General features: G+C 37.0%; 1 protein-coding gene across 1 annotated transcript in view; it reads right to left on the bottom strand.

The window, feature by feature from the left end:
- SLC6A19 (solute carrier family 6 member 19) overlaps positions 1–26,377 on the bottom strand; it is a 102,891-nt gene extending 76,514 nt beyond the window's left edge. Inside the window, exons 1-5 of the mRNA XM_075212696.1 lie at positions 26,082–26,377; positions 9,951–10,091; positions 8,342–8,479; positions 7,277–7,458; positions 3,243–3,353 (exon numbers count right to left, since the gene is read on the bottom strand). Coding sequence (XP_075068797.1) covers positions 3,243–3,353; positions 7,277–7,458; positions 8,342–8,479; positions 9,951–10,091; positions 26,082–26,283 — 774 coding nt within the window. The 5' untranslated portion in view covers positions 26,284–26,377. The remainder of the gene's footprint in view (positions 1–3,242; positions 3,354–7,276; positions 7,459–8,341; positions 8,480–9,950; positions 10,092–26,081) is intronic.
- Between the last annotated feature and the right edge of the window lie 900 nt (positions 26,378–27,277).

The following is a 27,277-nucleotide window of genomic DNA, read 5'->3' as shown; positions in this document are numbered from 1 at the left end:
ATTGCATATATTTTGAGAGGGGGGGGGGGTCATTAATTTATGCCATATTTTGCTCCTATATTTCTATGTTAAAGCAAATACCAGGGCACTCTTCCACCAAAAGTCCACCTAGTTTAACATAAAAAAGTAGTTTGAAGTACTACAGGACATTTAGTAAAATAATAAAGATATTTATGAACTGTACTTTACTGAGTTCACATTTTGCACCTGAGTAAGGCACAGTGGGGTTGATGCAGAGTGGGATGTACTCCAGTTTGTAAGGCGTAACTAGTGTGAAATCTCTCTGCACATGTCCAAAAATATGTTCCTATGTAGAGTAGCCTGATACTGGCACTTAGACCCACCTGCACCTGGAGAGGTGGGATGGGGGGAGGGAAGGGGCGTTCTAATGTGGGCTGTATACACGAAGGACATGTTTACTCAAAATCGGCTCATGAAGACCTGTAGAAAAACGCATATATGGCGATTAGGAGGCGCATCTATTGCACCTGCTACAGGACATGTGCAAATTCACACTGATAATGACATGTAATAATCTAGGTGCATATGCTGCTAAAGCAGTAACGGATGCATCTCAAGATGAGTGTGGTTCTGCAAATGGGTGAAAATACTATATTTTTTGTGCTCTTTTTTTTTTGGAGTAACTTACTCCCATTTTGCCAACAACTCTGCAGGAGGCTACTGTGCTGTAACAATATTTGTACTATTGTCTGCAATAATGTGCCCAACTATTTTATTTTATTAAGAACTCTTACTAAGAGGATACAGCGGTGAGAATGTGCTAGAGGGCTAGTAAGAATTTGTGTTACTTAAATGTCTCAGCTAGAGGGCTAGGAAGAATTTGTGATACTTAATAGTCTCAGTATATGAGGTCTAGGGGTATATTTACTAAACTGCGGATTTGAAAAAGTGGAGATGTTGCCTGTAGCAACCAATCAGATTCTAGCGGTCATTTTGTAGAATGTACTAAATAACTAGAATCTGATTGGTTGCTATAGGCACCATCTCCACTTTTTCAATCCCACAGTTTAGTAAATATACCCCCTAGAGTCTGAGCCAACATTGATAGCAGTGCCAGCAATAATTAACAAAGTGACTGTAATAGCCATGTATTTTCACTGACAGTGCTTGCCATTCCTTACATCTGTGTGAGGTGTATAAAGCCACAGGTTAACAGTAAAAAGTCATTTTTGATAAATCAACACTATGTCATGCATAAAGTATAATCATAGTCAGCAGTAACATTAGGTAGGTGCCAATGTTAGGGAGCACCTAAAACACTGTAATAGTGTTGGCTGCTGAGCAAAAGGACATGCAACTGACAGCTTCTTACATGTACAGCTGTCAGCTGCTGACTCTCATTGTCAGTGATACACTGGGAACGAGGTACTTGACTAAGTCATCACAGCCAAGTGCCACACTCAAAGTCTGAGGAGCAGAGAATGCTGCCACCACCTCCCCATCTGCTAAGGCAAGAAGAGGGATGCATGTGGGGAGAAATGTATGAGGGGGAGGGCGCCACCTGTGAGAGGACTTTGGCATCCCAGGGCTTGCACTGGCCCTCAAAATAATTCCACCCTAAAATAATTATTTAATAGAGATGTTTATTCCTTGTGTCCTCCAAATTTAGTTCAGTGAGTGATAACACTGCCTACAATAAACTGATCACCAAACTTGAACCTGGCCTCATACCAGCCCTTCCTGCATACATAAATCTTGCATTGACAGAATCACCTAAAAAATATAGCTTCGATATAATGTAAATATGCAAAAAAATAAAATAAAAATGATCAAATATTTAATTTCATAGACAGTTACTGTGTCAGCTGAAATTTCCACGCCCTGCAACCTCATGCTTTCATATGGGTATAAAACACTGTGATGACTTCTCATGTAGCCTGGCTTAGGCTACCTAGGCTATAAAGAACACTATCGGCTAAGTAGTGATAATACTTAGTGATAATACTTAGTGACTGTTTCTTGCTACATAGTGAATATCAACAGTCTCCTGAGACTGAGAAAGAGAAAACATCAGTAAAAAATAACTGCAGCTCTAACAATAATATAATATATAATAATGATTAAAAATAAAAACTAGTGATAAACATGTTTGATTATAGTAAATTATCATTAGAGCACACTGTCTACCTTACATTTGACATATTTAATCAAGCAGTCAAGTAATCATGCTATGAAGGGTCTTCTTAAATATATATATATATATGATTATTTATTTGATCAGTCATGTTTCTTCAATAACTATACATTAAACATTAGACTGGTAACACCAATGCCAGAGTGGCAGATTTTATTTTATTAATCATCGGTAAAGTAATTACTGAAGCCGTCCACATATATATATATATATATATATATATATATATATATATATATATAGGATGCAATGGGGCACAGAGTGTGTGGATGCAGAGGTGCACAGAGTGTGTGGATGCAGAGGGGCACAGAGTGTGTGGAGATGAAGGAGGGCACAGAGTGAGTTAGCTGTAAATTACTCTATGACAGAAATATAAAAAAATATAAAAATATTATTTTCCCATAGATTTATGTGTATTATTTTTGCAAACAACTTACTAAGTATTTCCGTCCGGACCTAAGTACTTATTACGTTATTTTGACCCGACTACTTATAAAACGGTACTGCTTGGTAATTATTTTGGAGGGGTGCCTTGAATAAATTATGGAGAATCTAAGGGTGCCGCGAACTGCAAAAGTTTGGGAACCACTGCCTTAATTTTAGATCTTAGGAGCCCCCCTGTCTTAAGTGTTCCGGGCCCCCCAAAGCCTTTATCCAGCTCTGCCTCTTGACAATTTTCTACCTCCTTACAAACCTAGGCGCACTCAATTTGCAGCGGTATCTCCCTAAAATAAGAGTAGGAGCCCGTCTTGAAATGTATTGGGTGAACCATCTATGAGTGCACATCACCCAAGTGGTTAATTAAAATACACCATAAACCATGTGCAACACATCTAAAACAAGAATAAACTAAATTCATTGCTTAACTGGTCATTGGAATATGGTTTACATTGTGTTACATGTAAAGAATTTAACAAACCCTTTTTAACAGCAGTTAAAGCTGCAGTGAATGCAGCTCTGGAAAAACATAGAGCAGGCGAATAGTAAGTATCTGTACGTAGGAACACAAATGTGCATATGCTTTATATTAAATGCTCCTTACAATTTAATTACAGTACAACAGTGGCAGCATGATAGCTCAACTTACATCTGGAGTGAATAAATATATTATTCCATTTACTGAACCCTTCAATGTAAGGCCTCTAATCAGGAAAATCGTGAGGACCAAATATGGAAGTGTAGATGTTACATAAACTGCCTGGAAAAGAAGATAAATCAGATTATAAGAGTGCAGACCTAGAGCTATTGATCTAACATTGATAATTACTCATTTAAGAATATGAGGCATTCTATATGTATATGTTTGTTGGCTAAATCTTTCAGTCCCTTCAACATGACCCCTTTCATCTGACAATAAATGCTCTGCTCCTAAGATTCAAATTTAATTCACTATTTCAGTTAACTTGGCTGAATCAATTCATTAATAAGAGGGTGGGAAGTTCGGGAATAGGACATTTTCTACAAGGTGGAAGTGATGATGTTGTAGGGTTTGGATGTACTATTTTCCTGCCTCTGTGGGTTATTATAAAAAATAGAAAGGAAATCTATAACTGGTGCGAGAATAACAGGAATTAAAGTACATAAATTGCTAAGATTTAGGTTTTTTTTTTAAATCTATTTTTTTTATTTTTACAATCTATTTATTCTAGCTTAGATTCAGTAAAACAATACTCCAGTCAAAAAGACTCTAAGGGGCATATTCAATTGACGGCGGGATCGCCGAAAATCCCAATCTCCAAAAATATTACCGTCAATACGGTAATATCTCGCTGGATTTCAGCTCGCAGCTCCCTGAGCTGCGAGCTGAAATCCAGCGAGTAAATTACCGTATTAACGGTTTTTACGCGCAGGATTACCGTATTAGCGCTGGATTTTCGGCGATCCCGCCGTTAATTGAATATGCCCCTAAGCCTTCTAATTTTCCATTCCTCTGAGAAGGCCAGATCCATAGAGAAATATAAAAGTATTCCTGACAGGATGGACCGACTGTGCCACCCTGTCTGTTGTTGCTGTGAACCGACTGGGCTTACTTTGCCACCGTCCTCTTTCATTATTCCAAATACGCCCCTCCTGTCGCAGTAGGAGAAGCCTGCTGCCACCACTGGACTCCTTTAAGGCGCCCAGAACCACGTTCCTTCTGGCTAACTGTCGCTGCTAGTGTACTTCCGTGCTGGTACACTTGGGCTGGTACCCCTGACTGCTTACTGTGGATCAGGGTGCTGTGGATGGATCCCCCCTGGCCTATCACACTGGCCAAAGCTGCTGGGTAGGAGCAGAGTAGTGGTACTGGAGAGCTGGGTCCAAACCGCAGAAACAGCCGGAGAATGGATTAGATTATGGAGGGTATTCAATTGTTTCTCCGGGCGCCGCCGGAACGAGTGCGTTAAAACTATTTATACGGTAATTACTCCCTGAGCTGCGAGAGGAAATTCAGCGAGTAAACTACCGTATTAACGGTTTTTACGCGCAAGTTTACAGTATAAACGGTAATAGTTTTAACCCGCTCGTTCCGGCGGCGCCCGAAAGAACAATTGAATACCCCCCTTAGTGTCTAATCTGCATTACAGCAATATTGAAGAAGTTGTCAAGCAGGGTCTTGAAGCAAAGAGTGATGTTTTATTTCACACAGGTGCCTTGACAGGGACAGTTCCACTGATTAAAGGTATCAGTGGTCAGGTCACATGGAACATCAGAAAGATATATTTCAGTTAACAAGGGCTTCCTTTTTATACTATTTTCAACACAGCCTTACAGGCTATTTTTAGAATCAGGATGTAACCTGTTTCCCAAAACATAGATTTACATGCATTGCAAAGCTAACAATATTTACGCTTATCTGTGATATCTTAAAACCTTACTGTGATACCCTGCATCTTAATTTCGATACAGTGAACATCTGACAGCAAGTCTAATTACATCTTCCTATGACCCTCACACATCAAAACGTCTAATTAGCATGAGATTAGCATGAGTCCTTTCTTCCAACAGTCGCAGAATACACATTTCCTCCAAAGAAAAGAATTCCCCAAGAAAAGTTGTAAACCCCAAACAATTTCCTTACACCAAGATATACAAAAGCTTTCTAAAGAAAGGTTTATTGCATCAGATATATACATAAAAAATAAGGCATTTCCTCTAGAAAGCTTAAAACAGAAAAAAACTAATTTTCTCCAACTGGTCTCAGAAATTAAAGATTTCCCTTACCAAAATATACACAATATCAAAAATAAGTGCATGTGCAAATATATAAATTAGCTCCCTGCGCTATTTCCTTTAAATAAATTTATACCAGAAGTTATTTATAAGTGATACAGTCACAGTATTATTTTGCTTGAATATAAAATGTGTGATTTTGTTAAATTGTAAAGTGGATAGGCCACCCAAGTTCCGTAGGATTATGTGTTTAGTAAGCACTACAGTTATAAGGAATTTGTTTTGTTTAGGCTCTGGAGATGTGTTTTATTTTTTTACAAATGCTATGTATTTTTTCATTTTGCTGCTTCTGGGAATATGTTTTAGAGCATAAATTGTTGAAATAATGGAAGCTATGGTATGAAATACCAATGGTCGTTAGGGGATTCATTTGTCTAAACAGTGTTTTGTTCCATGAACAATTGAGGTAGAAGGAATCTTTGAACACAATTTTATAACCCAATGGTCTGTTTGTCACTAAGGTGCCTATTTAACAAATGGAGAAAAGTCCTTTCTCCAGCAAAAATTGGAGTTTTTGCTGAATTATTAGCTTCTCCCTCTTCAACAAAGCCCCCAGGCCAGTGAATATTATTGCCAGCTATATCCTTCTCCAGGGGCCTCCAGTGAAGCTTGCCCTTGCAAGGCATGTGAGTTCCAGTTTTGCTTTGTATGTGTGAACCACAAATGATCCAGGTCACAAATGCTTAGAGGGACCCTGCACTGGTTGGTGAAAAGTGAGAGTCCTCTTACCAATGCCAGTCAGTATTGCTGGGGTAAATTTCGGCAATATTAGATTTTCTATTGCTTAAAGTTATAGGGGTAAATTAATCAAGCAACAGGTTTGAAAAAGTGGAGGGTTTGCCTATGGCAACCAGATTCTATCTGTAATTTTGTAGAATGTGCTAAAAAAATTATAACTAGAATCTAATTGAATGCTATAGCCAACATCTCCACTTTTTCAAACCCACAGCTTGATAAATTTACCCCATAAACATTTTAACTCTGGCTAAGACAGCTGTGGCTTATTTGTTAGTTTGTACCTAATTCCTTTCAGCATATATCATAATTCTGGCATAATAAACAATCGTTTTTTATCATCTGTATCTTGTTAAACTGATCCCAGTGTAATTCCTCTTCATTTCAGCCCCCACCTTGTGTATTTTTAATACTATGACAATTTGAGATATATTAGGAGGTGTTAAAAAAAGGGATCCTGCACCATCCCCTTGACCATGGACTATAGATGTCCTAGAACCACCCTTTCTGCTCTGACTTTCGTACCTGATGTGGTACTCTGCCTACTCCCTGTGCAAAGAAGTATTGTTAGTGCTATGGGTCAATGAGTATATTACAGCTTCCAAGGTGATCCACCAGCTCTTGTGTCTGTTTTAAAGTAAAAATATGAACTATTATCTATAATATTTGTTTTATATTAATGTAATAGATGTTCAATAAAAGTTGGAGGCATTAACTTCCAGTTTATTGGCCAGGTCTGCCAAGAGGAATTTGGGGCCACAATACAGCAATTTCTTGGGGCCCCTACCATAGCTGCTAATGGAAGAGTGGCAACACAAGGTTGGTGGCTCCTAACACTACACAGGAAGGCCAGGGCCCTAAGGCAGCTGTAGGCCCTGGAAATTTGTACCTGTCCTTCCCTTCTCAATGCCCCGTTGATGATATCACAGAAGCACAGTGATCATGCTCATGCCATTACATGGGAACTTTGCACTCTCAATAATATCATGATTATGTTGTACCTGCCCAGTGTAATGGATAACGTAAAGCGACCATGTAAAAACCCTGGTCTAGAGTCATCAATCTGGCTGTAACACAGTAAGTGTAATGTTTGTTCATATACTATCTATTCAGGGATGTTTAATTTCTTCATATTTTTTATATGTAATGAATAATTGATATCAATCAAAATACCTTTCCTGTTGTTTCAATGCCTCTAATGGTACACACATAGAGAACACCCCAAGCACAAGCCAAACTGAGAACTAGCCACCACTGGAGAGTGCCTGAATCTGCAATGGATGTAGATGTATTCAGTGTTTCTCGGTACCAGAAATAATCCACAGAGGAACTTCTTGCACATTCATCTACAACACCTGAAATTATTAATATTTGTTTAGTAATTTGCACAGTACAAGCTGTTATTTTGAAAACTTAATGTAAATATTGAATCGCATACAATTTACTTTCACTGTAGAATAAATAGCTATCACTTCATATATAATAATTTACGACATCATAGCCTTCTTTTATTATAGAATATAGATAACTTACTCATAGACATTACAAGATTCTTCACAAATACCATTCTTATTTCTCTGTGTTTGTAAAGTTTGAGGAATTCACCACCTAGTGGTTGTCATAGTTTCTCTAGGTCTAAAGAAGTTCTACTGAACAGGTTTCTAGGTATTTTAAAGGTACATGTCTTAGATCTCCTAGAACAGCAAAGTGACTGGCTCACTCTAAATTTAGATGGTAAGTGCTAATGGGGAAGGGACTGATGTGGATGACTACATATTCTCTGTACAGTGCTGTGTAATATGAGTGGTGCTATATAAATAAATAATATATTACTTGCTCTACTGTTCCTGTTTGACAGAAACAAATAGAGATCAGTAAAATACACTTTACAGCACTAAACTATTTATAACATACATGTGATTGAATTTCACTAGGACAGCAATTCCCTTATTTCCAATATCTGACACCAACATCTGATTCCATCTACCTTTTTCTTTAGATATTACTACTTTTGCTTTTCAACATGTTTAAATTTTATTAAAAAATTGTTGATTAGAAACAAAGTTTTAAAAACATTGAAACAATTTGTGGAAACAATTTTCTGAACAACAGTATGAATGTACATAACTATGTTGGTGGGGGGGGGGGTAAGTGTTGAGAGTCAGGTTCACCAATGGTTTGCCATAAAAAAGAATATTCTGCTTTTATTAAACTGCAACACATTTGCAAGTATTTTACCTGTGCGATTTTCATTCAGTGGACATGTACTCCATGGCAAAGGTTCTTGGAAGGAGTTGAAGAAATACCACATGACCCAGGCAATAATGGTGTTGTAATATAAACCAACAAGGAAAGAGACGAACATTGATGCAATACCTACAGAGGAAAAATGCATTTTATTATTTTTCTGTAGTGTTTAACATCAAAACTAGCTACTGTATGCCCCTGTAGGATTTTATCTATACAGCTTACAATTAAAAAAATACACATTTGAAACAAGTGTATGCTTATATTTTATTACATTTTTTTGCATTGAAAATGGTTAACTTCTAATGTTACTTTTCCTCAAATTCAAACTCCCGTTGACAGTGGATTATCAGGAGATATTTTTACCCTATCAAAATTTGCACACAACATACTCAGAGTTGTGCAAATCATGCACATATTTACTTAGTCATTGCCAAAATTACCCACTATCCATGCATTTCAACACTACAACTTCTGACTAGTCTGGGAAAATCGGATTGTCAGGATTAGTTGGAATTTTAATTTTTTTTATTGTATATGGAATTTTTCTAGATTTAGCAAACTTTATGCCACATGCATGTCACAGTGCTAATTTAGCATTTAATTCAGTCTTATTAGCAATAGTCAGTACTGACTCATCACACTGTGTCCTTTATATTTAGGAGTGTTGATAATTGTTCTTGTCTATAATTTTTAAGCAAAAGTTTAATTGAAGATAACACAGGAGATATCCGGTACCACATAATACCGGAGTTGGGACAGCAGTGTGGACAATTTTATCAAGCTCCTAAAAGCTTATTGCACATATACAGTAAAACCTCTGAGTCAGAACCCGGAATCTTTATTAGAAAAGAGTCATCGTCGGGACAGTCTCCTATAGGAAGCGCTGTCCCGACTTTACTTTTATAGTAAATTGCCATCTGTCATCGTTGCAATGACAGATGATACTTAATGGGGCAAAAATTCGATAATTCTTAAATAGACCCCATATACTGCATTAATTTATTATTAAATAACATTAACAATTTCAAAATAATTGTTATTATTAAATCTATTAGGTGAAATTATACGTATTTGGTAATAGACCAGGGTACCTGTGAGCTTTACATAGGAGGCTCCACAATACCTGGCCCTTGGATTAAATGCACTGCTGTGTTGTCTTAGGACTGTCTGATCTGTCCTCTCTAAGCTGTTAGCTATGTATAAGCATGATTCAATATAGCTACTGCAGTGCATGATTGTACATGTATTTCCTTGCCACAATAATCGCACATGGTGCTGTGATGTAAAGTTCTCCTTCCCCCACCAGGGGGTAAATATATTAGGCTCTGATTTTTTCAAATCGCTGATATTTGGCGACTTTGACAGAAAAATTTAAAACGGCAATGTGTTTAAAGTTTTGCCTTTAAACAGTTCGCCATTTTAAATCTTGCTGTCAAGATCCAAATATCGGCAATTTGCAAAAATTAGAGCATAATACATTTACCCCCAGGACTGCATTTTGGAAAAAAATAATAAAAGCCTTAACTGGGTTTATTGAATTTAATTAAATTATGGGGTATTGCGCCCAAATGACTTATTTCATATGAATAATACTTACCAACTCCCTTTAGGGTTGGGTGAATGGAACTCCATACTCCTATAGTTCCTGATCTTAGGCGCTGTCCAATTGCAAATTCAAGATGAAGCAGTGGTATACCCTCAAATACCAACAATATAAGGAATGGGATCATAAATGCTCCTATAAAAAAATAATGTATATATATTTTAAATGTTTTCTACATAAAAGTCATTGGAAAGTTTGGCAAACAGACAAATTAAAACATACAACATTTCCTTATGAAGTTTTAACTCAGTTCTTCTTCACAATTCATTCTGTTTGTCTTCCCTAAAACAGATTTCAGCTCATTAGCGAGGTTGAACACTTCTATCTTTTCCATCTAAGTAAGAAATCCTATAATTTTGAAATGATAACAGAGATGCCCATATGATATGAAATACAGGCTAGTGATGGAGGGTCACTGGTTTCTACATGGAGTTGACAGAGAGGTATAGGGTGGCACATGGTGGTGGTGGTGGTTAGGATCACATGCTGGTAAATGGGGCATAAATTCTTAGTGCATCATGGTTATGAAGACATAGGCTGGTTATTGATGCACAGACTAGTATAATATGATAGCAATAATGGGTTGTACAATGTGATAGGGGCACAGGCTAATGTGGTTTTGTGCACGTCTGGTAAAATATGGATTTTGGTACAGAGCAGTGTAATTTTCAGGATACATATATTAACAAATTTGTCATAGGCTAGCATAAAGTACTGGGCACAAGCAGGTGTAACATGATGGCCAAACATATATATTGCATTGAATCATATAATAGGCACAGCTGGTATAATATAAGTGTCAGACATGAGGGAAGAGGGTATAGTGACATCGTGGGATGTCAGTGCAAAGATAAGAAAAGAGGGCAGTGAGAAGAGGAGACATGATGATTAATGTGATTACCTGCTCAATGTCTCTTTAGGTGTGCATGTTTGAATGTCCATCTTTATTACCCTCATTACGCAACGTGGGAGCAGCCTTGGTGCTGCTCTGTGATCCCATTGTTGACCCTTGTTATCCTTTGACTATTAAAACATAACTGCCTGACTTCGGCCCTTGCCTGTTTCTGACCCTGCCATTACCTTATAATTTAATACTACATTGACTGATAGGATTGACCCTGCTGTCTGACATTGTTTTCCAGTTTTGTCGGATAGTCAGAAGCTATAATTTCATGCTCAAGACCTGGAAGTAACCAAGAACTGATGAATACATTATATTCTCTGAGATAGGGAGCTGCTAAAGGTTAAAACCCTGACTAGCCTGATTATTGCTGTTATCTACTGTGAACACTATTAGACATTACACATGGAGACAAAGGAGGATTACATGCTGCAAGGGGTCAGAGGAAACAAGGAGGTGAGGAGATGAGGTAATAGGCAGAAGAGACATATGGAGGTTGGGAAGACATGACGACAGATATGAGGTATAGGAAGAGATAACAGGAAAGACCACCACTATGCTAGAAACGAAAAATACAATTGGAGAAACAGCTGAAGTAGGTGGTGTGCATGTATGTGTTTGTGTGAGCTATTTATGTGTGTTGGTTACTATTGGTCACTATTAGGTTTGGGGGTTTGGGAAATTTAACAGTTGAACTAATCTTCCTAGTGAATTAAACACAATAATACCTCGACGGCATTGACATAAGTAGGTACTATCAATTATCATGTGCTATTAATGGATAATAGTCATATACTTATACTTATGATCACTACCGTGTATTGCTTCTGTTTTAGTGAGTACTATTTGGAGCAGCCAAAGCATGATTACCAATAAGAGTTGAGGTTTCTAGTACCTGCTCGTTTATCTAGAGTGCCTTGCTTAATCCCTGGTGGTAGTAAATGTAAAAGTTTGCTGTATACATGTGTGTATGAATCTGAGAAAATTGGTTATTGAGTTCTCATCGAACGACTAATCCTATATGACACAATGAGTGTGGTTGATGATAAGTGTACACTTAATCAGATCATGGTCACAGTCCAACTGTACTTTCTGCCCATCCTTAATAACATCTAAGAGATTGCAATCAGATGAGCTACACACTTTTATTACAAATAGGTCTATTACAGCCATAAAACCATCCTAATCACAACATGTCCTTGCATCATAGCTCTATTAAAGAATACTGCAGAACTTAAAATAACTTATATCAAAGAATGATAACTTTCCTTTGTATATGCAATCATTTTGTTTTTTCGGTTTTAACGTATTTTTATTAAGACAATATAAGTGTTATATCATGTTTTCAAGTACAATCTATAATTTGCAATTGTGTATGTATTGCCTGAAAAATATATTACATACTAAATATATGGATGTGTAGTTGTTGGAAAAATATACCATATACATATCACATAAAATGCTCACTAACATATTTATCATTTGCATATAACAAAGCATATATATTGAAAACACTGTTGTTTCCTTTATTCACATTAATTTATGCATTATAATTGCAATGCTTTTAAAATTCAGAAAACTATAGATAGAGTAAACAAAAAAGTGTAATTAGGGTGATCTATGTCTATAGGTTGAATCAGTGGTGCAAACACAAAGTTTTTATGTAGAATTCAGAAACAATGTATGTTCTGAATAATGAAATGTTATTAAATAATCCTATGTTACATAACTACAGTAGATAGTTTCAATATCAGCACAAAAGCAGTTGATTCCAGGCTTTAAATAAATATGTCATACTAAACTAGGGGTGTGCACTCGCCAGTTTTAGGGTTTTGGGTTTTGGGTTCTGATTAGCTTGAGGTTTTGGGTTCTGATTTGTTTTGCCAAAACACCTGACGAAAGATTTTGGTTCTTATTTAGGGTTTTGGATTCTGATTTATTTTTAAGAAAGCATAAAAAGTGCTAAAATCCAGTTTTTTAGTTTCTTTTCACTCCTACGCTATTATTAACCTCAATAACATTCAATAACAATCATTTCCACTAATTTCCAGTCTATTCTGAACACCTCACAATATTGTTTTTAGTCCAAAACGTTGCACCGAGGTAGCTTTCTGGACTGTGTAGTGGAGTGGGCCCGGTACCCAATTTGGTACCAGGGCCACAATACCTCCTCCAAATGGTCTCAATTCCACTGCACATATGGCTGCTCCTAAATCCTCTACAGGGTGTAGTTCGAGCGCGTCAATACCTCTTGTTTTTGACGATGACAGGCCATTTTAATTAATTTTGGATTTGGCAGCAACAGTCAACGTTTTTTAATATCTGATACGCATCTATCTGGACTGCGTAGTGGAGTGGCCCCGGTACCCAATTTGGTACCGGGGCCACAATACCTCCATCAACCGTCTAAATCCCACTCCACTGATGGCAGACACCGGACGCACGTCTAACACCAACATAGCTGTTACAGACGCAGTTATACGCTTTGCTATAGGGTGACTACTGTCGTACTTTGTGCTCAGGGCAAATGACTGTTGGATGGTCAACTGTTTGGTGAAAGACGTAGCGGTCTTACGACTTCCCCTCTGGGAAGATGACCGACTACCAGCAGCAACATCAGCAGTGGCAGTAGTAGGCGTACCGCTGCAGGATTCCTCGGATGAATCCCATATTGAAGAGGACTCAGTCTGGCTGGTGACATGGCCTGTAGGACTAAATCTGATGGAGATTGTGGAGGAAGTTGACGAGGAGGGTGTTGGTGGTGTGTATCCAACAGGACCAAGGGATTTAGGTGTCCCTGGACTAATGACGGTCCTAGACCCAGTTCCTGAACTAACCACTGAACTATGAAGGTTATTCAGGTGACGTATAAGGGAGGATGTCCCTAGGTGGCCAAGATCCTTACCCCTGCTTATTTGAGCTTTACATAAGCTACATATGGCCATACATTTGTTGTCCGGATTGGGATAAAAATAACTCCAGACCGAAGAGGTGCATTTTTTGGTCTTCTGACCAGGCATGACGATGGGCTTTTTCATCCCATGGACATCAACTGTTTCCCCCCCTGGTGCCTCATTTAAAATAAGCACATCAGCATCCTCATCATCAAGTTCCTCCACAGCGCCAGCTACATCAATAGCCTCCTCCCGGTGTACAACATTGACACCTTGATTATCCAAATCTGGATCTACACTGTGGGTGATCCTTCCAGCATATGCAGAGGGTGTGCTGCAAATGGTGGATGGAGTCACCTCTTCCCGTACAGTGATGGGAAGGTCAGGCTTCGCAACCACCAACACCCTTGGACTCGCCTTGGGGATTTGTGATGTCATCTGTTTAGAAGGCAGAGTTGTTTTCTGTTTGGTTGTTGTTGCTTGCAGCATGACTCTCTTAAATTTTTTGGAGAGGGGGGAGGAGGAGGGCTTAGATCCTTGGGTGAAGCTGAACCACTAGTCCTGAACACAGGGCAGGGTCTAAGCCGTTCCTTGCCACTCTGTGTCGTAAATGGCATATTGACAAGTTTTCGTTTCTCCTCAGATGTTTTTAATTTTCTTTTTTTGGTAATTTTAGTCAACTTTGGGTTTTTGGATTTTACATGCCCTCTACTAGGAGATTGGGCATCGGCCTTGGCAGACGACGTTGAAGGTATTTCATCGTCTATGTCATGACTAGTGGCAGCAGCTTCAGCATTAGGAGGAAGTGGTTCTTGATCTTTCCCTACTTTATCCTCCAAATTTTGGTACTCCATTATATGCAGCACAAGAGAGCGTACCCCTAAACCACACACACTCGGCAAAGCCTTTACAAATTATATGCGGCACAGGAGAGTACCACTGGACTGGAATTATATAGCAGTACCTATTATTTTTTTGGTACAGCAGCAACAGTGAACGTAGTTTGACTTTTAAATAGCAGTACCTAGTTTTTTTTGGTACAGCAGCAACAGAGAACGTAGTTTGACTTTTAAATAGCAGTACCTAGTTTTTTTTGGTACAGCAGCAACAGTGAATGTAGTTTGACTTTTAAATAGCAGTACCTATTATTTTTGGGTACAGCAGCAACAGAGAACGTAGTTTGACTTTTAAATAGCAGTACCTATTATTTTTGGGTACAGCAGCAACAGAGAACATAGTTTGACTTTTAAATAGCAGTACCTATTATTTTTTGGTACAGCAGCAACAGTGAACGTAGTTTGACTTTGAAATATCAGTACCTAGTATTTTTAAACTATTTTTTTTTATGGTTTTTTTCAATTATTTTTGTATAATGTTTTTTTTAATTTAATTTTTTATAACTTTTGAATAAATTTGAAATAACTATGCCCTTAGCAGAACAGAGCACAGGACACAGGCAAAACTACTGGACTCAGCAGGACAGAGCACAGGACAAAAGCACCACTGGACTCAGCAGGACAGAGCACTGGACAAAGCACCACTTGACTCAGCAGGACAGAGCACTGGACAAAGCACAAAGAACAACTAAACTGATCAGGAGCTCCCTAACTACAACCTCCCTCACGAGTGATCACAGCCAGAATGAAGATGGCGCCCGCAAGGTGAGTATTTATGACATCCGAGTCTCGCGAGATCCGACGCAAGACTTGGATGTCATAGCCTCGGTTTGGCTCCGTTTGCCGCCCGGAAGTTCCCGAACAGTGCTCGGATCGGCCTCGGATCCGCACTGTTCGGGTGGGCTCGGATTGCAAGAATCCGAGTCCACTCATCCCTATACTAAACTGACACTATTATTAACCAGTGCTCTTTTTCACTCTGTAGGAAAGAAAATGATCATTCATATGTATCAATTACAAAATCAATAACATGAAGCATTTAGATATATTGGACTGTACCAGGATTTGTGCATGCTATGGAATGTTTAAAGTTTGCCCTTTCTAATGGACATGCCCAGGTGCAAAATTATAGGATTAAGATGTGCATTATTCCTGCTTCCCCTCTTTCCATTATATTTTATATTGTTTGTTCTGTTGGTGTCCAGTTTATGTTTTCATTTGACTCATTGACCCCTGTCTGACTGACTACCCTCCTGAACATTTCCAAAGCAATATATAGAATGTTGATACAATCTTTTAATTTTCAGTCTGATTTTATAATTGCACAGTTAGTGACATCTGAAATATGGATTTATAATGAAATACTAATTAAATGTAAATCTTATCTATACAGGTGGCTACTAAAAGCCTTCAGAATAATTTATAACAACCCATAATGTTTTAATGGACTAGTTATCACTGAGTAATAATTTTTTTACATCATTTAAAAGAATGTGTTGGTTTATTCCAATTCTTATTCTTGCACTTTTAGTGTAAACCTATTTTCATAGTTGTAAGCAATGTTCTTTCGATTTGTTTTACCTGTATAATAATTACCTGTAGCCACTAGGTGTCACAATTGATTCATTTTAACGTGTTTATTTAGTTTAACAGGTTAAAGTGATTTATATTGCTGGCACTATCATCATAAATCACTATAAATCATTCAGATTTTTCTGAGAGCTGAAAAATTACTGATTTATGATGATCAGAATATTCTCTGAGAGAGATGTCTATCATTTTCAGGCCACTGATGGCATTATCGGGTCACTTTGCTGGTGCAATTACAGTATCTTGATTTGTGAGGCCAAAAATACTGTCTGTATATGTTTTTTATATGTTTTTTTTAAATGTTTCTGCTGTTTCTTCCTCATGGCTGCCACTGTTTGTATTTCTATTTTTGTGCATTATTGCCTTGTTTAGAGGATAAAAACATTTATTCCTTTGGGTATTCATATTATCTAGAAAATATTGTTTCTAAGGATTTGGGTAGAAAGGATATATGTGTGGGGGGTGCATAACTTTAAGCCATCCTTTTTTAGCATGATATTAGTGATAGATAATATTTATTTTGAGAAAGATTGAAAAAAGTATTGCTAATTCTTCTTCTTCTTAGTATTAACATTTATTTATAAATTGCCAGCTTATTCTGTAATGCTTTACAAGTGGAAACAAACTCAATCATAACACTAGACAGGGTATTACAGACAGACAGAGATGTACAAAATCCTACAATCTATAGTTAAATAGTAGTTTTATACACAATGTTATGTGCTTATATATTGATAAGCTTGCCTGAAGAGTTAGGTTTTCAAAGTACGCCTGAAGGTTTGAACTGGAGTAAAGTCTTGTTTTGTTAGGAAGGGCATCCCACAGACTGGGTGCAGCCCGAAAAAAGTCCTGTAACCAGGAATGGAAGCAGGATCATCATCAACATCATCATCAAGATTTATATAGCGCCAACAGAATCTGTAGCGCTTTACAATTGGGAGCAAAGAGTAATAAAACAATACTGGGTAATACAAACAGAGAGGTAATAGTGCCCTGCTCGCAAGCTTACAATCTATGAGATAAGAGTGTGCAGATCTTACGCAGAATGGAGGTGTTGAGTTAGGAGATATTTTGAAACAAGTGAGGAGATATATGTCGGTGCAGCTTTGTTGATGGCCTTGTATGTTAGTAGAAGTATTTTGTATTGGTTTCGGTAAAAAACAGGCAACCAATTAGGGGCTGACAGAGCGGAGCAGCGATGGATGAACATTTTGCAAGAAAAGTCAGTCTTGAAGGTGTGTGAAAAATAGATTGTATGGGTGAAAGTTTGATTCGGGCAATACTAGTGAGTAGGAAATTGCAGTAGACAATGCGTAAGATAATGAGTGGATAAATTCAAGTTTGTGCAATATATTGTGTGAGATATGTGTGAGATATGTACAAATTCTGGAAAAGTTTCTCAGGTGTATGTAACAGGATTTAGATACAGATTGGATGTGGGAACAACTGATATTTCTGATTCAAGGATATTTCCTAGGCAGTGAGTTTGGGAGCTAGGGTTTATTGCAATGTCAGTAGAAATAGATATGTCATTTAGGACATCCAAGATGAAATGACAGAAAGACATTCAGTAAAGTGAGTCAACACAGATGGTGAGACATCTGGTGAGGATATATATATTTGGGTATCATCCACATAGAGATGATACTGAAGTCCTAGGACTGAACTTTGGGGTACTTCAACTTATAAAGGAAGCAGAGAGGTGGTAGATCAAGAGAAACGAACACTCAAAGAGCAGTTAGATAGGTAGGATGAAAACAAGGATAAGACAGTGTCTTGAAGGCCTAGGGATTGTAGCCGTTGTATATAAGGGAGTGGTCAACAGTGTCAAATGCAGCAGAGAGATCCAAGAGAATGCTGAGCTGATTCATACCAAAATTTTGTAACATCTAATACTGTGCAGGCTGAATTCAGACACAAATGCACTAACAATTCCAGATTTTTTTTAGCCAGTTTTCAAAATTCAAGTGCAAGGAACATCACTAGTATGCAAGTCTGTCAGTGGGTTAGAGAATATAGATTGTAAGTTCCACTGGGGCAGGCACTAATGTTAATTAGTCTGTAAAGTGTGCTTATCACATAGGTGCTATACAGATAAATGTTAATAATAAATGTTAATACATTTTCTGCTTGTAGCATTATAACTAATATACTGGGTAATATCACAGTGTATTTCTTCACATTGATAAGTAATAGCTCTAATGACTTGCAGAAAAAAATGTTTTACATTTAATCATTCAATGCATTTGAACAAATATATATTTTGAAATCACTATGAATTGCCTTTATATTTCTACATGATTAATGGTCTCTATGCATGGATGGGTCCATTGTGCATTTTTAGCAATTTACTTAAATTTCACCAATATATTCCCATAAAAAGAGTCATGAATGGTTTTAAAAGATCAAAACTATAAAAACTCTGTAAAGTACACTCAGATATTTTGAAATTGTGAGTGAAGTAATAAAAAACTAGATTCTTCATTTTTTGCATAGTTATTAACGATTTTAAGTATCTCTGTTATTTTTTTTTGCCTAATCCGTCTATGGGCCCGAGTCATTAAGGCACGCATACTGAGTGTGTCGTGCTTAGGTTATAAACCACGCATAAATCGTCTCTCTGTGCTCCTGAAGTCAACAAGAAATGGATCTCAAGATATGTGTGATGTTGACTATGGGTGTAGTTTTAATCTGCTCTACTAGACCAGATACTGCATGATATGTACAATATCTATGTGGAATATTAAATCTCAAAAGAAAGCACAGAAAAAAAAACATTACCCAATTAATGTTACTTGTCCATAATATAGTCATTTATGATTATAAATGCAAATTTTTATTTTTTTAAAAAATATATATATATTTATATATATATATATATATATATATATATTTATTAGGCTGGCCTTGATGTCCACTGTACATAATGGACATTTTTACATTTGCTCTTGATTGCAGACACGTAATGGTATGCATACGATGCTGACATTACTAGGACTCAGGACTTAAGCTGAGTACACACTACAGAAAAATTCTCCTGATGCAATATCGTTAACAATTTTATCAAACACTGTAAGTTGATTTACCTTCAGATATGTGTACTTCATTTGTCATAACCATCTCCTCAAAAGATTGAGACTCTGTAAAATCTATGGAGATCGGCCTACACTGCTGGACGTGAGTGCATGCACACTTCAGAATTTGCCCGACATCATTCCATCATTTACAGAGATTTTTAGTCTGCTTATAAAATCAAATTAAATGATACGATAAAACATGATCGTGGGAGTAAACGCATTAATGCAATATCGGAAAACAGCCTATTATTGTGTGATTGGCACGATAATCGGGTGAAAAACCTGTAGTGTGTACCTAGCTTAAGACTAGCCAGTGCAAGAGATATGGCAGAAAAACAAGCATCTTTGAGATGGCCAAAACTTGACTCTGACATGGCTGCTTGTGCATAAGCTTGACACATCCTTATTGTAATTGACTATGGCCCAATGCCCCTTCCCCACTCTCTTCACTCCCCAAAACCGTAAGCTGTAGTAAGTGTCCATGGCGTCCGCACACACAGCAGACAGGGCTGTACCTCCCGGTTCTGGGCATGTGCAGACTGATTTGCGTACAATACGCTCAAAATCAGCAGATGCATGCCTTAATGACTCAGGCCCTAATAAGTCTTCATGAATTCATATAATTTTTTTATTACAGTTCATATTATATGCACCTCCACTCCTGTCTAAAAGACAGACTCCCATGCGACTATTCCCAAGTGGAATTCCATACCAAGCTTGATCAGTCTCTTCTGCAACCTTTAAATCTTTAAATAATCTTTGAACACCAACCTCTTTATTAGAGTCTGTCCTACTCACACTGGTACACTTATTACTGTCCACTTGTCTAAGATCTACCCTTGTCCCATTAGATTGCAAACTCTGCGGGGCAGGGCCATCCCCATCCTTTCTTTTCACATTTGCACATACTTTTTTTGACCATGTTGGTCCCAGTTTTATGTATGCTTTTTTCCTCCACTGTCTGATGCTGTAGAACACTGTACTTACAAGTCAATACTGATAATAATAGTAATAATAATAATAATAATAATAATGCTTAGTCATCACAGCTTAGTAAAAAGGGTACTGTAAAAAGCCACTAGCATTACAAATATGATTAGTAAGAGAACACATAAAAAGTTGTCTTAAACTGTTACTCATCATTTAGGTGTAGAATCTTCTTAATTACGTTCTCGTATCTCATCTGCCTCATGGATTCATGCTACATTTCTTGATATGGTAGCACAAAGTATTTCATTTGACAATGCATACACCATTTAATGTTTAAAGAACAAAAATGAAACACTGTAAATGTGCAAATAGCAAACTAATTTAAGTGACACTGTGTTCAGGTCTGTATTATGTCCCAAAATGTGCAATGGTGACCAGGGGCATAAAAAAACCATAGCAGCCCATGTGGGTGCAACAGGAAAGGGAAACAAAGGAACGCTTGAGATTCAGGCCCTTAGACTAAAGCCATATGGACACTATGCAGTATGCGCACCCATGTACATTATCTTAGGGAACTCTGTATTTTACGGTTTTTTAGCTCATAGCAGGTAGTACAAGTGCTGAATTCCTGACATACAAATTGCTTTACTCTGTGAACACTGTCAACACAATGCTTAGTTTTCCCTAAATCAGACTCCTGATTTGGGGTGTCCCTAATTATGCAATTTATGTATGAATGCTGTCATTTTATTATGCTAACCATAAGAGTAATTGTGTTGTTATTAAATGTGTTTGTAAGAGTAAAATCTGTTATTTCATTTTATGGCTATGGCTGACTTTTTAAGTAAAATTTATATTTTGGGTAAGGTTGGTGGGGTATAGTAAGTTTCTAAGTATCCCACCTCACAAATGTCATTCTTTGCAAGCCAAATCCAGTCATGAAACATTCATCAGAAATCATTCTTAGTTTTACTTGAAATATCTGTATGATGCTCATCTGCCTTCCTTGATTTGTATTTTACAAAATCTTTTTGCTACATCCCCAGGTATGTTTCATAATTTGCAACTACTATTAAATTTTAGTATCTCTGCCTAAACTTCATTTGACTGCACTTGTATTTTCTTTGTATATATCCACAATTACAAGTAGTATTATCTTCCATTATCTGTGCCTGAAACTCATTTGACTGCAATCTATATTTCCATGCATGTATCCACAATTGCAACTAGTATTAACTTCTATTACCTTTGAACTTCATTTCACTGCAATTTATATAATGAATATCCATAATTGTATCTGCAATTTATCAGCAACTACTACCCAAGTGAAAGTCTTGATCTAATTTTATTATTGCACTAGCCATATTTTCATTAATCCCAACTCTCAGCACTTGTTTTCTTTTGAGCAAATCAAAAATTGGTTCACATGTGACATGTTTTGTAAATGAACTTCACTATATCTTTACGGTCAGTCTAGTGGGAATACATTTTCAGGAGGGTAGATGATGTAAGTGATTTTGCTACAGAGCGATGGAAAATCACAGTTGAACAGCACACGATCAAACAGAGAACAACATCTGAGGATAACTAGCAACAATCTTCATCAGCTGCATGATGCAATCAACTTTCTGGCAATAACAGCAACTGAACCCCCACAATTAGACACTTCTTCACCTGCAGCCGTACCACATGGTGGTATCCACTTCAGGCCTGGAAGCAGACAAGGATGTCAGGTTGGAATATTCCTTTCCCCATGTTGCACGTTCACAGTTCTATCAACTGTTCCATTACTCACAGATTTTCAACTCTTTCTCTATGCATGTTGTTCTTGAGCATTTCTCTGCATGGCTACCTAATGTTTTATCCTCTGACATCTACACCATCAACTTGAGCGACTTCAACACCCCAATTGATTTTCCAAATTCAGTATATGCCTTCAAACTAGTCTCTCTGACTTTCACTTTTTTCAAGTGGATTGAATCTTCTACTCATTGTTATGGCCACTTTCTTGGTTTTCTCCAGATTTTGTTCAGTCTCTGATTTCTGTAAAACTCATTCCTCTCTTTCAAACCATCACCTGATAAATTACAAACTCTCCTTCACCATTTTATTATCTTTACACAATATAATTCAACTGAACCTCTTTATACCAACATAAATTTCAGTTCTATCAATTTTTAACAACTTTCATCTCACGGTAACAACTTCCATCACCAATATCTATCTCACTACTGGCAAACAAATATACTTCCAATCCCTCATCTCCACTCAGGCTTCTAATGACAAACGCCTACTGAATTTATTTCAATCACTTTTCAACACTCCAATTACAATTACTGCACTCTGACCACCGTTGCTGTCCAGATCTTATTTCCAACTTCAAGGGCAAAATTTACAAGAGCAAATATGAAATTGTATCTTCTTCCCCAAACAAAAATATGAACAAGTCCTTTCCTGCACCAACTGGTGCCTTCTCTTCATTTTTATCCCACAAACAAAACTGAAATCTTTGGACCTGAATCATTAAGGAGTGCAAAGAAAAATAAGAGTGAATTTGAACCTGGATGAAACTATGTTACAATGCTAGGGGTGCAAATTAGTTTAATATTTTGCACATAAAGAAAATACTGACTTTTTTGTCATGTAGAACCCACATACTTGAAAACTTTATTTTTACACTGAAATTTAAAGTTGATGTAGAACATGCACTACCCCAACTATAAATTTGTCTCCACATTTTAAATTTACCTCTCCCTCCAATGCAACATGGTTTTGCAGAGGTGCAAAGTTACTCCTTTTATTTTTGCTTTCCTTTCCTTGATGACTTAGTCCCTTTATCTTCACCTCCCACTCTACTATCTCTTCACTCTACCCTATCCCCTCACTAATCAGTTGATGGCTGTATCCTATGCCTATGCAATTGGTATTTTTCTATCATTATTAAAGTGTGTGGTTATTAGTCATATTATGAAAATAACAAATTCTAAACCTATCTCGTTGATTACTCTCCATTCTCTCAACGCGCATGCCACTCGAAGGTTCTTAACAGACTTATTTACACCTACTTTACATATTTTCTTTCCACATACAACCTATTGGACCTATGTCAGGCTTTCGTTCCCAACACTCCACAGAGACTGCACTGACTAAGGTGATTTGGTCATTGCTAAATTTAAAGACCACTACTCTAATTCTCTTAACACTCTCTGCTGTATATCCTGGTTCTCATCCTAGTTATGAAACTGCTCCTTCAATGTCCATTTCTCTGCATCCACCTCCTGTCCACTTCCTCTTGTTGGATTAAAAAAATGTTCTGGGCCCTTTGCTCTTCTCTATACCTATATCTTCTCTTGGAAAACTAATACGCTCATTTGGATTTCAGCATCATTTTTCCAACATTTTATCTTGGATGTCCTCTTGCCATCTTAAACTAAATCTTCATAAAAAAATTTCATCAGTCAACAGAATCTATCCTAACTGATATATATATTTCAGTTGACAACAAAACATTCAATTTATATTCAAATCCTCTTACACACATCTAAGAAAAATCTGCAGAATATGCATGTATCACACACGAGATATTACAAAAACTTTAATTCATGTACTCATAACCTCCCACATTAACTATTACAATTCCCATCTTTCAGACTAGTCACCCTCTCATCCCTACAAACTATTTTGAATGCAACAACTAGAATAATTTTCCTTGCAGAATGTTCTCCTGCTGCTTCTCCGATCTGTCAGTCCCTACATTGGTTGCCTGTACTTTACCGGTATCCAGTAACTTCTACTAACATACAAAGCCATTAACAAAACTGCATCAACATATATATCTTTCCTTGTTTCAAAATATCTCCCAACTTGGCCCTTTTATTGTGGCAGTGATCTGTGGCTCCCATCATTACCTGCTAACCATTTACAAGACTATTGCGTGCTGGGCCCACTCTTTGGAATTTCCTCTCTCGTACAATAAGACTTCTAGCCTGCAAACTTTTAAGAGTTCCCTGGAAATGAATCTTATCAATTTCATAAACTGCCTTCTCAATCTCCGTAGTCTAGTCTACCCCATTACTGTCTCTTTGTACAGTTCACTCAAAACTTACATTTATTGTTTTTCTACTCAAACAGCCTCTGACTCTCTAACCAATACTGCTATGTGACTGGGTCATGTGACACCACCAAGCACTTTTCCCATTGACATCTAACTGGACCAGTATAATATATGTGGCACTTGATTGTATATATCAAACTCCCATTTTTAGCTTATTGTAAGCCTGTATTATAACATTTACCATTTACATTAAAACATTTACTTTTTTTTATAACTAATCTTAAGATGTTGACCATTCAAATTTTTGATGATATTCAGTGTGGGTACTACTTCTTCGAGCGAAGATTTCACCAATATCTGTAATATTTGAAATACATATAGAATACCTCACTGATTTATGATTTTTTGATTATTATTTTTTTACTTATCTTCACCCTTTTATTGGTTTGTCTCCCCAAAACCAAAAGAAAACCCATCCTCTCCAGTCCACATTGCAACCAAGCAAGAAGATGCTATTGGTTCTAGGGGATAATTATATGGACTCACTAAATGTAAAGGGTATAATAACTAAACAACTTTACTGTGACAGACCTGATATTTTGGCAGCTTAAATATCTGTTGTAGAAAGTAACACATGCAGCAAAATGGTTCACTAGTGCAGTGGATCCCAAATCAAATTTTTTCAGTTCAAGGCACCCTTAGGGTCTCCATAATATTTTCAAGGCCCCTCTAAGCCAAAATAATTACCAAGTAGTCCTCTGCCTTACTTACCACTGGCCCTGGCTGAGGCACCCCTGTTAGATCACCGAGGCACCCCAAGGAGCCTAGGTGCACAGTTTGGGAACCACTGCACTAGTGTACTATAGAAATGCAAATGGCACTTAGGGAAGGAGGCATTAGATCATATACTGCACCCCTGTATTTTGGCTCTTTTGTACTCTTGAAACTTGTTACTACCTACTTTTTTCTGGTTCAGTATTTACAAAATGATTTGCCAGTCGCAAAACACTGCAATCCTATAGAACTCATTATTTGCTTAATCATTTTGCTAATCTCTATTACCAGACGGTGCAGTTCAAATAGAATTTACACTTATGCTGCAATCATACTTAAAGATTTAGTCGTTTAAAATGGGCCCCTGATCCAAAGCTGGTAGGGTGCAGACAGGTAATAGTTTCACCAGTATATGTGTACTTGGTCTAAGTCTGATCTCTCATTTGGTCCGGGCCATCTTTACCTTACATTTCATGTTATTGTATATAATTTATTTGTGTTATGTCATATTCCCCTTAATGTATAGCACTGTATAATATATCAGTGCTTTATAAATAAAGAGATAATAATAATAATAATAATAATAATAATATGACAGTGTGAATAGTGACTTGACAATAAAAGTTCTATAAAGTGCTTATCTGAATACAGACTAAAATATGCTTTCACTAGGAATTGTGTCAATCGATTCTGCTGGATTCCGTGTGATATTTTGTATGATTTAGGCACAAATGTGAAGTAAACATTTTCACTATTCTGCTGTGACAAAAAGCAAAACATAAAGTACTTTGTAACCACAACAAAGACCCCCGTTTACCCTAAGTGGCCTTAAATTGTAGTATTACACATATATTTATTTTTCCTCTTTTTTTTCAAAGTAACTAATTTAGTTTAGAAAATTTGATATTATTCTGAACTTGTTTTTCTGCAAGATACCATACAAAAAAAATCTGTCAATACTTAAAACCTAAAAAAATCCATAGATAATTTCAAAAAAAGAAGCACGTACCTCCTCCGTGGCTTTGACAAAGGTAAGGAAATCTCCATACATTTCCCAGCCCCACGCAAAAGCCTATACAGGTAAGCATGTACTGAGCTTTGTTGTCCCATTGTGGTCTGTCGCCTGCTTCTTTTGTTTCTAGTATCTCAAGTTCCTCATGTGTTTGTATCCTGTTCTCCAAGCCTGGGTTTGGCAGCACAAGTCTCACCATGATGCACAGAGTATAACTTTCTTATTACATAAGGAATAGGAAAAAAGAAAACAGACAGCTTGATGGAGGATGGAAGTGATAATTCTCAATGTAAGCAAATGGTATTTATAGTGAACCTTTGGCACTCATCTGAAAAGGGCACCACCTAAAGCAGAAAGAAGTGTCAGCAGAACCTTTACTAAGATAGTTCTTCTAATTATTAATGCCTTATCAGTCAATGCTTCACTGAGCTCTGAATGAACCATCATACATTCCCAGTGGACTTTGAAGAGCTGTTGCTTTTATTGCTCTTCTAAATGGTTCTGAAAAAATATTTGCCCTCCGCTTGTGTAAACTAATATGTAACATAAAACAGGTTATAAAACATAACATGCATAGCACAGTACTGTATGGTTCAATCATATTTACAGCTGACAAAAGCTTTCAATTGTAAAATAGAAGGTAGTAATGAAAGGTTAAATGATTTGTGTTTCTAGCAGATGCTCTAAAGAAAGATTTACAAGTACAAAGCAAACAGTTAAAAATGTAATAACATGATTGTATAATGGACAGTACGTCATAGAGAAATGACACTAAGGGGTATATTTACTAAACTGTAGGTCTGAAAATGTAGATATGTTGCCTATAGCAACCAGTCAGATTCTAGTTATCATTTATTTAGTACATTCTTCAAAATGACAGCGAGAATCTGGTTGCTATAGGCAACATCTCCACTTTTTCAAACCCACAGTTTAGTAAATATATTCCTAAGGCTTTATACGAAGTATAAAAGAATACAGTATGTACAAACTGTTTACATTAAATAGACTCCCAACAGCATGATTTAGGACGTAAAGTATATATATGTATATTTTTTTTTTAAATGAGTTGACTGAAATATTCCAGAATATCATAAAATGTCATTGTTCAAGCCATTGCTTGGACTACTGTGATGTCAGTTCCAGCACTCTTAAACAGTCAACCGGCTAGTGGCTGGCAGATAACCTGTCTCCAC

Source organism: Mixophyes fleayi, chromosome 5 (assembly GCF_038048845.1).
Source record: "Mixophyes fleayi isolate aMixFle1 chromosome 5, aMixFle1.hap1, whole genome shotgun sequence".
Taxonomy (NCBI): Eukaryota; Metazoa; Chordata; class Amphibia; order Anura; family Limnodynastidae; genus Mixophyes; species Mixophyes fleayi.
Note: the sequence above shows the minus strand (reverse complement) of the source record. Positions and strands in the feature narration are given on the sequence as shown.